Source organism: Phycodurus eques, chromosome 15, assembly GCF_024500275.1.
Source record: "Phycodurus eques isolate BA_2022a chromosome 15, UOR_Pequ_1.1, whole genome shotgun sequence".
NCBI classification, from domain to species: domain Eukaryota; kingdom Metazoa; phylum Chordata; class Actinopteri; order Syngnathiformes; family Syngnathidae; genus Phycodurus; species Phycodurus eques.
Window position 1 is genome coordinate 8,461,758 of NC_084539.1, and position 15,424 is coordinate 8,477,181.

The window sequence follows — 15,424 nt, forward strand, 5'->3', positions numbered from 1 at the left end:
GGTCGCCAGCCAATCGCATGTGTTATAAAATATGCAAAGAAAATGCCCTTTGACCCATATCAGTTTATCGTTTATTGAAATATGCAACAGTATTTTTTCTTCAAGAATTGCTAATCCTATCGTATAAAGCAATGATATTTAATGTGTTAGCAAATATGCAATGGTATTTCACTCTTGAGAGTTGATGCTCCCCTCCCTTAAAAAGAAAATGCCCCTTGACCCATTAAGTGTCTGTGAGCCTCAGTTTTGGAAATCCTGCTTTAATTTAAAAGAAAAAACAGTGTCATGGAAAAACGAGAAAGTCGCACCTTTTTTAAGCCATGTATTCTGAGCGCTGACAATCAGGATGTACTCTGGGAGGACGCGACGTAAACTGCTGTGCTCTCGCTTTTTTGCCGAGTCATCCTCCTCTTTTGCCAATCTAATATTTGGGAGGGATGCAAAGATGATACAGAAAGACTCATTCTTTGGACTGATTTCTTGGTGCTTTGGACCAGGACTCTTAAAAGCTCCACTAGGCTGACCTCAACATGGAGAAAAGACTTTTGTCATGCAACTCCACATTTTAATCATGGAAGTTCTTCATTCGCCAGCTTGGACCCATCTTGAATGGGACGATTTCAGTGTTGCTTTTACATTTTAAAAATGATGAAAAATGTTTATGCGCCTTCTGACAGCATTAATAATAATTATAATATATATACACAAGATAAAAATGCAAGTTGCCGTTTTTGATGTTGCATAAAAAAAAATGGATGGTTCATTCCCATCATGGTGTGTCCCATCATCACTTGTGTAATCAAAGATTCCTGATTTCTTTCAATGCAATACAGAAAAATCTGCTTTCTAATAAAAAGTCCTTACTTCACAAACATCCATCCGTCCATCCATTTTCTGAGCCGCTTCTCCTCACTGGGGTCGCTCATTTTTATTTATTTTTGTCAACTTGTAGTTATGAATCATGTTTTATTACTGGTTTATGTCGCAGTAAGTAGATTTGGTCGTCATCAATTTCAAATTATTCTGGTTCACATATTTTAATATGATCATTACCATGTTGTCATGCTATAAAAAAATGATGCAGCTGGAATTTAGGCAGGAGAAAAAAGTTTTAAGATATATTTTCATCACCTATGTGCAGAATTAAAACGTACAGAAAAATCACATTTTATTCCAGCCTGCATCTTGTTTACATGTATGGCCAGTCGAGGGCAATAAGCATCTCTGGGATTGATTGGTCGTCCTATGTCTAGCCAAATTGAAGAGGAAACACTACTTGGATTTGAATTTTTTACGTGTTCTTTTTCAACAGTGTTTAAATTTGAATTCAAATGTAATAATGACACGTAATGGGAAAAAAAACGTTTGTTTTATCAATGCCACAGTTTTGTTTACAAGCGTGTCTTGGCCCACTCGACAGTAAAAAGCAGCGCTCCCATCGATTGGTCATCCTGTATTCGTGGCTGTACTTATTTTAAAAAATATATTTTTATGAGCAAGAACATATTTAAATGAAATTATAATAATCCCCGGTAATTTGTCGAAACGATTTCCATTCATTTATTTCCAAACACGTCTCGAGCCACCCGATAGCAAAAAGTATCTCTGGTATCGATCGGTTGTCCTGCGTTCGTTTCCGTACTTCCATTTTTTTAAATACATTTATACATATTTTTTTATGATAGAGAATAGATATTGTATACATGATTACTTAAACAATAATAATCACCATAAATTGGATGAAAATATTTTCATATATTTATTTAAAAGCTAAAAACATCTCTGGCATCGATTTGGTCGTCCTGCGTTCCTTGTGACGTCGCAACAAATGCGACAGTCCCGTAATAATACTTGACCCTGATATATAAAGTTTGCACTCGAAAAGCTTTTTCGAGTTGGAGTTTTACATCTGCGTGCTTCAAAATGAGCGACGACACGGACTCCCCTCCCGAGAGGGAGATGAAGGTAAAGCTCTTGTTATCTCCAGGTGCTGTCTGGACTAGTCAGCATGAGCTAGCTGCTGTTCGCTAGCATTCAAGCGCTCGCTTAAATGTACTCAAATGACTGACTACTTCGTTTTAATGAACCGTAACTCAGCCGCTTTTACGGAGTCTTGTTAGTGTTGCAGACTAACCCAACAAGTAGCGTTAAAAGTTACTTTCAAGTCGTAGCTCGCTAGCTCATAATGCTAGAACACTAGGACTTTGTCATCTATCAATCCTTAACATACTGTTTTGGATGGGCTTTAGACAATAGTGGCAATGCCCCAAATGTCATTTATTCGCTCTGAAATTTGATGACTTTCCCTGAAGTGACCCAAAATACATAAAATGGACACTATTTAAACATGTCTTTCTTTTGCACATGTGCTACAAAATGTATTTACACTGTATCTGTTTCTTGTCAAAATTGTTTACTAAAATAGATTTTAGAATTGCCAGTGTGTATTGCTTTTGTAATTTATTTAACTTTTAATTTATCCATGTGAGGCTCTCTCTCAGGCTTGGAAAGGTGGCGGCGCACGCCCGTTGGCCGTACATAATAATGACAATAACCGCGCTCTCTCCTCAGAACAGCAGAGCAGGTGGAGGACATTGACTAAAGCAGTGAAAAAGACGGTGACTTGAACCACCATGTTTAAAATGGTGAGGCTGTGAGAGGGAGTATGAAAACAGGCACTCCCGTCAGTGAGACCAGATGACATTTTTACTCCCACGCCCTGAAAAAAGGGTCACACATGCGATTATTTTGGTCGCAGTCTCGAGCCCTGCTAGTCGTAAGCATCTCTCCCTCACAGTTCTGAGGTTCTGTGTTCAAATCTCTGTTCCAGTCTTACAGTGTATAGTTTGTGTGTTCTCCCCATCCTTCAGTCTTACAGTATATACTTTGTATGTTCTCCCCATCCTTGCGCAGGATTTTTTTTTCCAGGTCCTTGGGCTTCCTCCCACATTCCAAAAACATGCATATTTGGTTAATTGAAGACTTGTGTGGTGTGAATGATTGTTTATGAATATGTGCCTTGCGATTGACTGGTGATGAGTCCAGGTTGTACCCCACCCTTTCGCCCAAAGTTGGCTGGGATAGGCTTCAGCTCCCCCACAACCCTACTGAGGACAAGCGCTTATTGGTAATGGATGTGTGTTTTCTATGAAAGTCTGCTTCTTGCTTCCAGGACTTTCAGTTCCGACAGATGAAAAAAGCCAAAGTTTTCGAGCCTTCGGGCGAAATGCCAAGAGAGCGTTCCAGCTTGCTCGCCATCTCCAACAAGTTCGGCCTGACGTTCGCCGGCTCTGGCGGAATGTTCAAGGTCTACCGGACGCAAGACATCCTCGCCGCCGACAAACAGGACGGCACCTCTAACACAATCGGTATGAATGGTCTCAAGTTCAATAACAGTGGTACCTTGACCTACAAGTTTAATTTAACCACTCTCAAATCACTAATACTGTATCTCAAATAAACATTTCCCATTCAAATAAATGGAAATGGCGTTAATCCGTTCCAGCCACCAAGCATCATCATTTAAAAAAAAATATTTTTAATCAGAAAAAATAGAAATCTATAATGTAGTACTCTAGAAAAACATACAGTAATAACATAATTAAATATATCCATCCATTTTCTGAGCCGCTTCTCCTCACAAGGGTCGCGGGTTAATTACATATAATTCCAAAAAAAACATTTTGCAACAGTTTTTGCTTAAATTCAATACACGTGCTGCTCCTGGTGTGTGCAGCTTGGCCAACAGGGGGCAGACATACATACATGCATACATACATACATACATACATACATACATACATACACTATAATGCCAAAAGTATTCGCTCACCTGTCTTGACTCACATACAGTCCTGCTCACCATTATTGGCACCCATTCATTTTTTTGCATAAAGGCAACATATTTTGCCAAGCCAACTTTTTCTAGTATTTGGGATGTAATATTAACGCTATGGTGCCTCAGTAAATGTGAAATATGATTTTAAATCGTCCATGCATTCCTGAGTTCGATGTTTTTCTGCCGAGAGGCCTGAAAGTAGATAGATCATTTGAATTTCTCGGGCTTATCTACGTCACTAGCGAAGATCTCCGCCTACCTTTCCGCTCCCGAGCCAGCGCTGTCAACATAACAAACACGTGTGCTCTCACAAGTGGGTTTTCTACACCGAGGCATTGAATCAGAGGAAAGGACAAATATGGACAAAACTGGGTGAAACGGAAGTAGCAGTCAAAGGGGCCTTTTCTGGACTCTCGTATGACAAAACCAAGGTGTTTTTTTTTTGTTTTTGTTTTTTTTAAATGAAATTGACACTTATATACTAAGTCCGGAGTCACTGATTGTGTAGTGGTACACTCGCCTGACTTTTGGTGCAGTCCGCTTTAGAATAGATTTTAAAGTTCTGCTACTGGTCTATAAATCACTAAACGGTTTAGGTCCTGAATACATGAATGAAATGCTAATGGGATATAAACTCAGTAGGACTCTGAGATCGACAGACTCAGGTCAAATAGTGGAGCACAGAGTCCAAAGTAAACATGGTGAAGCAGAATTTAGCTATTATGCTGCACACAAATGGAATACGTTGCCAACAGAATTGACTTCAGTCCCTAAGTGTGCATGTTTTTAAGTCCAGATTAAAAACTCTTATTTTTCCCCATGCTTTTTAGAGCATTACCACTTTGAAATTATATTTCTTGCACTGTACGCTGTTTTAATTGTATTTTATTTTATTATTTCCCCTCTTTGTTTTAAATGTATATAAGCTGTTTTTTCTTTGTTTTTAAATGCTTTTAATCATGTAAAGCGCATTGAGTTACCTTGTGTATGAAATGCGCTATATAAATAAATTTGCTTTGCTTTGCTATCTGCAAACTCAGAGAGGGCAGAATTCACATCTACTTCTCAGCATTCACTTTGTTTGGGCACATTGTTAGAAAAAAAAAGGTCACTCGTAAGTAAAATTTTTGCCCTCCACACAAAGGAAAAAATGGACCGAGCGACGGCTCACAACTTGAAAAACTTTTAAGATGGGGAGCTCGTAATTCATGGGACCACTGCATATTTCTTTTCATTTGAACCTTATTCTCGGGTAATCTTTGTTGTTCTGTTCTAGTTGATGGAATCGCAGCACTGGTGGAGGTGAAGGTGGAATCAGCGCTGCATAACATAGCTCTCAGCAGTGACGAGCTTACGTTGTCTGTATGCGCCGCCTCGGAGGAAGCCACGCTGTCCGTCAGCTTCTTCGACGTCCGTACCTTCGTTAACGAGGTAGCCACGTGCATCACGAAACTGACAGACTGAGAGAGGAGATAGAATTAAAAACTCACAAAATTTGGAGATGTGTGTTTTTCAGGAGAGCGACCATTGAAAGACCTCTCTAATGCTGTGAACATTGGCACTTATTTTATAGTTCTGGACTTAAAAACTGCAGAAAAAAATACCCCCAAAAAGACTCGTTACTGTAGGCTTATTTTCTGATGGTTTTCAGCAGATTTTAGCTCACCCACATTTAGGTCGAAACCATGAGCCTGTGATGTCAGCTCCACAAGCCTGACACATTTCCTCATACTAGTAAGCGTTCTTGGTTGCCTCACAGGCAAGCCTGCGGGGTAATTGTTGCCTGTATTGAAAGTCTGGATTTTATTTATTTATTTATTTTTTTAAATACAATGAGTGAAAATAGTAAGGTTACATAAATTTGTGTTGGCCTGTTTTGTTAAAATCGATCGCAGACGCATAAGGTTAGTGATTAATTTCCGCCTATATACAACGGTTTCGTTGAATCTATTGCATCGCCCACCTTTGGCAAACAGTTTTGGAAGATGACATAACACAAACGTTTGATTTTATGAAATGTTCGTATGGTGTCATGTGACTGCAGACTTTGATGGACACCAGTGGCTGTCAACACCGAGAACACCAGCCTGCACAGCGATGTGTTCGTGCCATTTTATCAGGCTCTGCACACTTCAAAAACTGTTTGTGATGAATACATTACACAGGCGTTTGCTTTTGTGACATACTAAGGCTTTTTGGTTGGTATGGTCAAGGGGGCTCGGCTTGAACTTGTTGTGCACGGTTGGTAACTCACTCACTGTTCATACCATTTTAAGCCATGACCGCATAATAAAGTTGTGATTTATTGATTTGTATTTATTTAGATTTTTTTAATTTACTTTTTTAGCATATTAAATTGGCGATTGAACAAAATGTTGGCGTGCTGTGTTGGCGTGAGTGTGCAATGGTACAGTATATGATTGCAATGCAGTGAGTTTGGTCTCCACTTCTGCTTCTGACGTTAAACCAAGACATGGGGGTGTATTGATTTTGGTGATGAAAAAGGGATATTCCAAAGGCAATTAGTGACTTACCAATTGCTCCAAAACACTGATATTATTGAAAATGACTGTCATTTTCTTGAGCAAAAAATGTGTAAGAAGATTGTGTTAATGAAATATAGGCCATCTGGATGCTATAGTGGTCTTTTAATGAATCACTTTGTCTGACTTCTTACACAACTCATTGATACCGATCGACCAAACTCTGCAGGGTGGGGGGTGGGGGGGGGGATCTATCCTCCACTATTCACTGAAAAACACATTTGAGTCACAGTTTTTAAAAAAAAAAAAAATTAAATTTTTGTTCAGGCCAAAGCATAAGAAGACTAACCTGGGCACCATCTTAGGGAATCTCAATGACCGAGTGCACAGTAATAGAAAAGCTTGTTTTAGAATTTTCCTTCACACAATTGTGTGAAAATGCCAAAGATGAGTTTAATGACATCTACCGCTTGGGTAAAAGTCCTAGGGGGTGCATATTTGGTTGGCCGTGCGTGATGTCATGTCAGTTTGTGCTAGGTGTTACTTAGGCTACTATGCTAGCTAATACTATTGGTGAGCCTCATATGAAGGTCGTTTGTGTTGAATATTTTAACAACTGAAGACAGTTGTTTATGCAAAATGAGTTTATGATTGTGTACATGCTCGATGCAGTGTTGATGCTTTAGATCCTCTGCTTCAAGTGCTTTGCTGCCACCTTGTGACATTTACATGCAATTGAAAACGCCTATTATTATTTGCAAATGTTTTTATATTCCTGGCAGAGTTTGGGCCATACATTGTCACTGTATGTATAGTGGTGGTTTGAACACCATTTTGTGCTATTTCCAGGCCCGAACGCAGAAGTTACCTTTCGCCTCGTGGCAGCCAACCGTGCCCCCGGAGACTCTGGTGCTGGACCTTAAGTGGAATCCCACTCAGGCGTCTATGTTGGCCGCTTGCCTGTCTGATAGGCACCATGTCCATCATGGAGGTTGCTGACGACGTTAGAGTGCAGGCCGCTCTCCCCGCCTCCAGCGGCGTCACGTGTCGTAAGTGAGGCACAACTCATCGTGTTTAAACACGACATTGCTGCTGCTAAATTTTGTTTTAATGGGCTTCTTTGTGATGTCATTCCCCAGTTTGCTGGAGCCCCAAAGGAAAACAGGTCGCTGTGGGGAAAATGAATGGCACCGTCAGCCAGTATACTCCAGTAAGTCAAATAGTGATATAAAAAAATAACACCTTTATAGCTAACTGACTTTCTGAATGGTTGAAAAAAAAGGCACTAGAGGAAAAGAAAGTGATCGCCTGTCCGCACTTTTACACCTCTGATAACCCTGTCAAAGGTATCTTATTTTATATAAACACGTGTCTTCCATGTATGTCATTTCAAAGAGTCTCATCACCTCTTTGTTTTTGTCACAGTTCTTGATGTGTTGTGGTTGAGGACGTATTCATTTGCTGTGGTCTACGCTGCTGCCGATGGCTCCCCAGAAACTCCACCCGAGCTTGTGTTGATCACTATCCCCGTGAGTATGGGAATTATTATATACAGTAATGTATAAAGATTGTGTGTGGGCGTGGGTGGGCTCGGACTCATTCTCTAAATCCTGATCCTGATACTCTTTCCGGCTTTATTGAACCGGAAACCGAGGGCGCTGGCATGTTTTGTCTGCTGCTTCTCCCTCCGGAAAAGTTATTATTTTTAGTTTTAAGGGTGTATTCACAACAGGCAAATACTTTGGTCCGCTTGTTTGGTCTGGACCAAAAGCGGACTTTATTTTTTTCGTTTGGTGCATTCACATTTGTACATTCTGCAAGCGAACAATAATTTATAAACAAAGCCACGCTTGTGCCGATCGTTGCTCCCATTTGGGCAGAAATGACGAGGGCGGGACAAAGCACAGACCTGGAAATGAGCGCTTCATTTGTTCAGCAAATTTGCATTGTTATTAAAGTTGCCAAAATAAAGGATGGAGTAACCTGATGTAGCGTCTGTCGTTCCTATGTTAAGCCTCCAGTTAATATAATACAGGCACCCTCAATAACAAAACAAAGAGCAGATAATTCAACAAAAGATTTGCGACTTCTGCTACAATGATTACCATGGCGACAACAACACCAAAGATTGTGCTGATGTATTATGTTGCGTGGGAAAGAACGTGTGGGATCATCACCGGGTGCTCGGGAGAGGATGTTTTGGGATGTCCATTCAAGGAGAGCTTGAGGTATGTTCACGTACTAATAATGTCTCGCAAGAAGCCGGAAACATAACAATATGTAGATAGCCATCTAGTACAAACACTAATGTACATAAACATGCCACGTTCTGTCGAATTATGCTCTGAAGATTTGGTAAACATTCGTTTGTACGCGTGAATAATGTTGACAACGGCAAACAAGGGAGATTTCTAGATGCGCTGTTGGTGGAATGTCATTCATATTGAACTAGACTGCAGATTAGGTATGACGTACAACATTCACTGGTATTGTAAGCTGTGGGATATTGTTGGGTCGGATACATTATTAAATTAAAGTGAATACAATTTGGTGGCATAACCCTAACTTGCAATAACTGCATCAAGCCTGCGACCCATTGACTTCACCAGGCTGTTACGTTCTTCATTTGAAATGCTTTTCCAGGTCTTCACTGCGGTCTCTTTCAGTTCTTGTTTGTTTCTGGGGTTTCTCCCTTCAGTCTCCTCTTCAGGAGGTACAATGCATGCTCTATTGGGTTAAGGTCTGGTGATTGACTTGGCCGGTCTAAGACCTACAAACTTTTTCCCCTGATGAAGTCCTTGTTGTGTTGGCAGTGTGTTTTGGGTCATTGTCTTGTTGCATGATGAAGCTTCTCCCGATTAGTTTCGATGCATTTTTCTGTAAATTGCCGGACAAAATGGTTTTGTAGACTTCAGAATTCTTTCTGCTGCTACCTTCATGAGTTCCATCCTCAAGAAAGACTAGTGAGCCCGTTCCAAGACATTACGTCCACCATGCTTCACAGATGAGCTTTTGTGTTTTGGATCATAAGCAGATCCTTTTTCTCCGTACTTTGGCCTTTCTATCATTTTGGTCGAGGTTAATCTTGGTCTCATCAGTCCATAAAACTTTGTTCCGAAGATTTGTGGCTCATCTCTGTACATCTTTGCAAAATCCAATTTGGCCTTCCGATTCTTTTTGGTGATGAGTGGTTTTCGTCTTGTGGTATTGCCTGTATGTTTCTTCTCTCGAAGTAGTCTTCAAACAGTGGCTTGTGATACCTTCACCCCTGCCCTGTGGAGGTTGGCAGTGATGTCACTGACTGTTGTCTTTGGGTGTTTCTTCACAGCTCTCACAATGTTTCGTCATCAACTACTGTTGATAGCCTTGGCCGACCTGTTCGATGTCTCTTATTTAGTACACCAGAAGTTTCTTTCGTTTTCAGGACATTACAAATTGTTGCATTGGATATTGCACAAATATTGGGCGTTTGTGCAATAGCTCTGATCGATTTTCCCCCTTCTCTCAGCTTCAAAATGGTTTGTTTTTCTCTCAGACACCTCTCTGGTCTTCATGTTAGCTTGAAAGCAAATGTAGTTTTCACAGGTGAAGCCAAAAACAAGCTCTGTCTAATGTTTTAGCAAGCAATCTACAAGGCAACACCTGAGCAACTAAACACACCCATGTTGCAATACTTTTGCTCACTTGAAAAGTTGGTGGAGTCAAACAAAAGGTGCTCTTTCCTGAGTTGTTTAGATGTAAATACCACGAAATAAAAGATGGAAGTCTGAACCTTTGTCTCATATTCATATTTTGATCTGAAACCCAAATGACTTCAGTATACAACAAAAACAAAGGAATTGACCTTGCCTACCTTTTGGAGGGGGACTGTATATTTTTCAGGGCAAGGACTTGATTAAAAATGAATCTTAATTAATTACAGGCTTTGTAATTAATTGATTGCAATTAATTGCATTTAATCGTATAACATATTTGTCCTAAAAAGCTGCAGCAAATTGATTTTAGTGGATGACTGACTCAAATTGTTGACACAGACAAGAGTTTTTGTTAACTCTGGAAAAATGCATTTACTTGCATTTATTTTCAAGACAAAACTAATATAAAATATGCCTTGCCAAAGTTAAACAGCCCTAAAGTTAAAGTACCATTTTAGGACAGTACAATATTGTCTTTAAATGGTTTCTGCATGGCAGTTGAAATGTTGGGATCACAGCGAGTTGAAGTGCTTCGACATTATGAAAACTCCTTTTTGCACAAATTGCACAAAACCACGCTAATCGAGGCTTTCATCGAGTAGTTTTTTTTTATTTTTATGAAATGTGCCTCCCATCAGTTCAAGCAACGCTGTTTTCATCCAATTCCTTCATTTTAGTAGCCGAGCTCAGACGTGCATCGGTGTCATCGGTGTACCAGGAAATCGTGCAATGACAAAGGTGCCACGTTGTTTGGAACACAAAATGCTCTTTTTTTAACAAATTAATTAGTTTTTTAATTAATTAATCACAATGAATGCAATAAAGTCCCAACTCTAATATTTTTACATTTCTACAATTTAATAGTTTTGTAAATAGAAGTTTTCATAAAACTAATTTGGCCTTGTATAATTTTATAATGGTTCAATATAAAATATATTTGTTGAAATACATTATAATTTATTTGTGTTTTTGTGTTGCTGTTTTTTTTATTGTATGCTAGCAGAATGATGAAAACTTAATGATGTGGCCATAAAAGCATCGCTAAGCAGACTTTTGCACAGTATTGTATGTATTCGTTTCATCAATTGGTACCAATTAGTTGAATATGTGTAAGAATATGTGCTGCTAAGAGACGACAACTTTTGGTGACGTAATAAAAAATAAAAAAATGGCTGTGTCTGACTGGCACAAAAGTTGTTTTATTTTTCCAGCAGAAAAAGGATGAAAAAGTGGAAACAAAGTACCTGAACTTCAGTGACACTGTGTACGGCTGCTGCACGGTGCGACAGCACCACTACTTCCTCAGTCACATCGAAGACTGGTAAGCATGACCTGAACATATTAATATGGAGAACAAGTAGAATTCGGCCATTTTAAAATGTTATGTTACTCAGGAACGTTGTTTTGGCCGCTTCTGCAGCCTCCATCGAAGTCAGCGTCATAGCCAGACAAGATGACAAGGTGCCTCATAAAATTTTGTATTCATCGTATGCCAGGAAATGCATGATACTCTTGTACAGCTGTGATGACTTTGGAGCAATGTTTTTCTTTCTTTCTTTCTTTCTTTTTTTTTTTTTAGATCTGGGAGCTCTGGGTGCTGGAGGATGCTAGCAGGGCTGAGCTGCCCGTCTCTGAGACCAGCGAAGACACGCTGCCCCTCGGCTTAGCCATCGACTACACCAGCCAGCAGGAGATCTGCATCAGTAAGTGCTACCTGTCTTAGTTAATGGTCTCGGGTTATTAGTGCTCCACTCCCCCTTTTTGGTCTTCGGTTGAAATCCCATTGGTTGGTTCTTTAAAGCAGAAGTAGGTAGAGTCTTGTTAAAGTACAAGTATCTTAACAGAAAATAACTTGGATAAAAGTCAGATTCACTCTACACCAACATGCAAACTCCACACAGGCGGGGCCGGGATTTGAACCCCGGTCCTCAGAACTGTGAGGTAGATGTGCTAACCAGTCGCCTACCGTGCCGCCCATTTCCCTTTATTTCAAGTATAATAAGTAAACCACTGTTTTTTAGTAAAATGATAATGCTCAGTCCTAGTTTTGAGAACAAAATACATGCACTACTACATGGGCTTCACTGGGAGAGAAGCAAAAACATACTTTCTTTTGTCTTCAAGGACAGCCAACAAAACAGGAAATCTCAAATTCGGACAAAGCAAAAATCAATTAAACCTAACACCATCACTATTCCACCAGATGGCGCCAAAGTAAAGCAGCGAGAGTTTCAGCAAATACGTGAACATGCGAATTCGTGATTGCCAAACCTCAAATAGGTGGGGATTCACAGTAATAAGTCACATCACAGCTGTGGCTAGTACATTTATTTCACTTGATAACATTTGTATTCGTTGTATAAGTATATATAAGTACTTATCATGAAGATGGGCAAACGTAATGGTCAAATTGGCTTTGCTTTCTTTTCTTTCCCTTTTTGTCTTTTTCATTTGATCTTTTTTCTCTTTTGTCATTTTTCTTAAAATTTTTGTCTTCTCCTTTTTTTTTTTTTTTTTTTTTTTCTTGTTTTAGATTCAAAATAGTCTCCTTTCATTTACCTTTTTTCTTATTTTTTTCCTTTTCTTTTTCCCGTCTTTGACTTCACTCTTGCATGGTGTATTCTCGACACCCCTTGTTGTGGCCACACCTTCTTTTGTGGGTTAAAAAAGATGCAAAAAAGCAAAGCGACTGATGCTGGCTGAACTGAATTCTCAAGAGAGCAGGCGCTTGGTGGGCTTTAATATTGTGCCCGGGAAGCGCCTCAATAGCACCTCATGCTCAACACACCCTCAGTAACGAGTGTGGGCCAAAATCCATCAGGTTTCTTTGTCACTGCAGTGCTCGACCGAGTTCACGGAGAGAATAATAATCGGCGTCAGTCTCGACAGACATTCACGCACGCCATCTCGTCGCATCCCCCCCCCTCCCATCATAAAGAAATGAACTCGCAATTTGTTGCAGCACTCTTGACACGATAAAAATCCAATGTGCGGCAGGAGAGAGAGACGTCACATTGAGAGACGGGGGGAGGTAAAGGAAGCACTTATTAAAAATGTCTCAGGTGAGCTTGAGGACCACAACAAACAACAAAGCGGCCCCGACACTCCTGCTGCAGAATGCAGATGAGCGCCTCTCTTGGTCATGCTCGCCATCTAGCTCTCAAATTATATGAAGGCTTTCTGTGCATTTTTAACGCAATTTAAAACAGTTCGCAGGTATCTTAACATGTTTTTGTCAAAATACCTCAAGGATCAAGAATTATATTACTATTTGCACACCCTATTTCTTGTCTTGCTGAAATCAGCTTGTTATAAGGGGCCGGTTCTGTCTCATACAAGTGAGCAACTCTACACTCCGCCCCATATACTGCTCAATGGCGAGCCTAGCTTTCATTACCTGACTACAATATAGCCCGGTGTGTGGGAAAAAAACAAAGCGAGTGATTAAAGACTAAAACCATTTTTCCTTGTGAAGGCAGCACTTTATACACTTCACTGTTGTTTATGTGCCACATGGAGACATTGACAAACACAAATACCCCGCTGCGTAGGCAACTTAACTGACCAATCCAGTTATGTGCTGCTTTTCAGAAGCTAGTAAGCTCATGCTAAAGAAAACCACACAATCATCACAAGAACATTGTGCCAGAAGCATTAAGGCTTGTCAGTATACACTTCATCCATATATTGATTCAGCAAATTCCAGTCTCTCAGGTTATTTCAGTCAGATGATAGTGGGGTTTTCTTTCGTTAACAAAAGGGTACTAACAATTTTCCTAATATAAAGGAACACGGCACCTACTGTGAAACAAACAGGCTCAGTTTTGTTCTTGGGCTGCTTTGTTTAAATCCGGCACTGGATGTTTTGAACCTGTGCTGGGTAAAAAAAAGTCTCAAGACTGTCAAGGCATTCTGGATCACTGTGCTGTCCAGTGTGAGAAAGCTTAGTCGCAATTACAGTTTCCAATGAGAGAGACACAAATACACGGCTAAAAAATAAGAATGGCTAAGAACAAAACATTGGACTATTCTGTAGAGTCCTGATATAAATACTATTGGAGAGCTGTGAAAGGAACTGAAACATACAGCCTGAAGATGGCACCCTTCAAACTCTCAGAATAGTGGGTACAAACATGGTTGAGACATGTTAAAAGACTCAGTGAAAGTTACAGAAATCGTTTGTTTCCAGTGATTTCCTCAAAACGTTGTGCAATAAAATAAGTTCAGGGTACCAAGGTGTTATAAGATAACTGATGGACCACAAAAATAAAACAGTGCCCGATTTTCATTGTTTAATTTTCACTACATTTTTATTCACTTCTAGAAGGATGTTTGGTTTTGTATTGTTTTGAATTGTCTTCCTTTCGTCAAGGCGATGAAAAGACTTTGCCCCCGGCTCCCACTCTGCTCATGCTATCCACCGAGGGATTGCTTTGCCCATTTGCACTGCTGAACCTCAACCCCGGAATCAAGCAGCTAATCACACCCTGCGCCGCCCTGACAACGGAGGGCGAGAGATCCCCCAAGCCAGGTAGAAAAAGTCAGAATTATACTCCACAGATGTTAAAGAAAAAAATGTTAGTTAAACTGCATGTTATAAATATGACTTTGTCTTCAACAGGTTCTTTGGCAGTGCAGCCCCCCAAATCTGCTGCACCCCCCGCGTCTGCCTTCCCAAACCTCGCTGTTACTTCAGTGGCTGCCTCATCATCTGCTGCACCCCTCTTTGGCCTTGTTCTTACACCTCCCACATCATCATCATCAGGCTTCACTTTCTCCATCCCGCCCATCAGCGGCAACTTGGCCCCTCCCACCTTTTCCCTGGGCTCGTCCATGCCTATCGGCTCAGGTGTCCCTGGCTTCTCGTTCGCCGCTGCCAAGCCTCCCACTGAAACCCCCTCAGCGTTCTCTTTCAGCACGCTCTCGAATAAAGTCGCTGTCCCGACACCCCAGAACCTCGCCACTCCCTCCGTTCCCGCAGTCAAACTCAATTTAAATGACAGGTAAAACATCCTTTGCTGGCCGTCAGTCACCTTTTGTATGGGGATATCCCACAAAATGGCTGCATCAGAGACATAACTGAAGTACTTATTATTAGTAGTAGTATTTATAAGACACCTGTGCCTTTCACACAGAATCCAGGGAACTGTGTGTGGTTTCAGACAACGGCATGGCATCCCACAGTTTGATAATTAGATGACGCCAGCATCTGGTGTGACGTATTAAATGGACAGTGGATTTAAACAGACTACACACCTCTGTTCAAATGCCAAATTAAACCAAAGTAAATAATTTCAATAGGCAGGGTTAAAGGGGCTGTGTATACTGCTACAGTCCCGGATTGGACATTGTGTAGAAAATTGCTGTGGTTTTTATAATCATGTACCAGTTGACTTAGTGCCACCATT

General features: G+C 40.4%; 1 protein-coding gene across 1 annotated transcript in view; it reads left to right on the top strand.

Moving 5' to 3' along the window:
- The first annotated feature begins 1,819 nt into the window (after nucleotides 1-1,819).
- nup214 (nucleoporin 214) overlaps nucleotides 1,820-15,424 on the top strand; it is a 45,916-nt gene continuing 32,311 nt past the window's right edge. Inside the window, 13 exon segments of the mRNA XM_061698950.1 lie at nucleotides 1,820-1,965; nucleotides 3,173-3,368; nucleotides 5,115-5,269; nucleotides 7,171-7,290; nucleotides 7,292-7,370; nucleotides 7,461-7,531; nucleotides 7,604-7,667; nucleotides 7,747-7,850; nucleotides 11,231-11,337; nucleotides 11,411-11,477; nucleotides 11,596-11,719; nucleotides 14,389-14,547; nucleotides 14,638-15,019. Of these exon segments, the coding sequence (XP_061554934.1) occupies nucleotides 1,924-1,965; nucleotides 3,173-3,368; nucleotides 5,115-5,269; nucleotides 7,171-7,290; nucleotides 7,292-7,370; nucleotides 7,461-7,531; nucleotides 7,604-7,667; nucleotides 7,747-7,850; nucleotides 11,231-11,337; nucleotides 11,411-11,477; nucleotides 11,596-11,719; nucleotides 14,389-14,547; nucleotides 14,638-15,019 (1,670 nt within the window). The 5' untranslated portion in view covers nucleotides 1,820-1,923.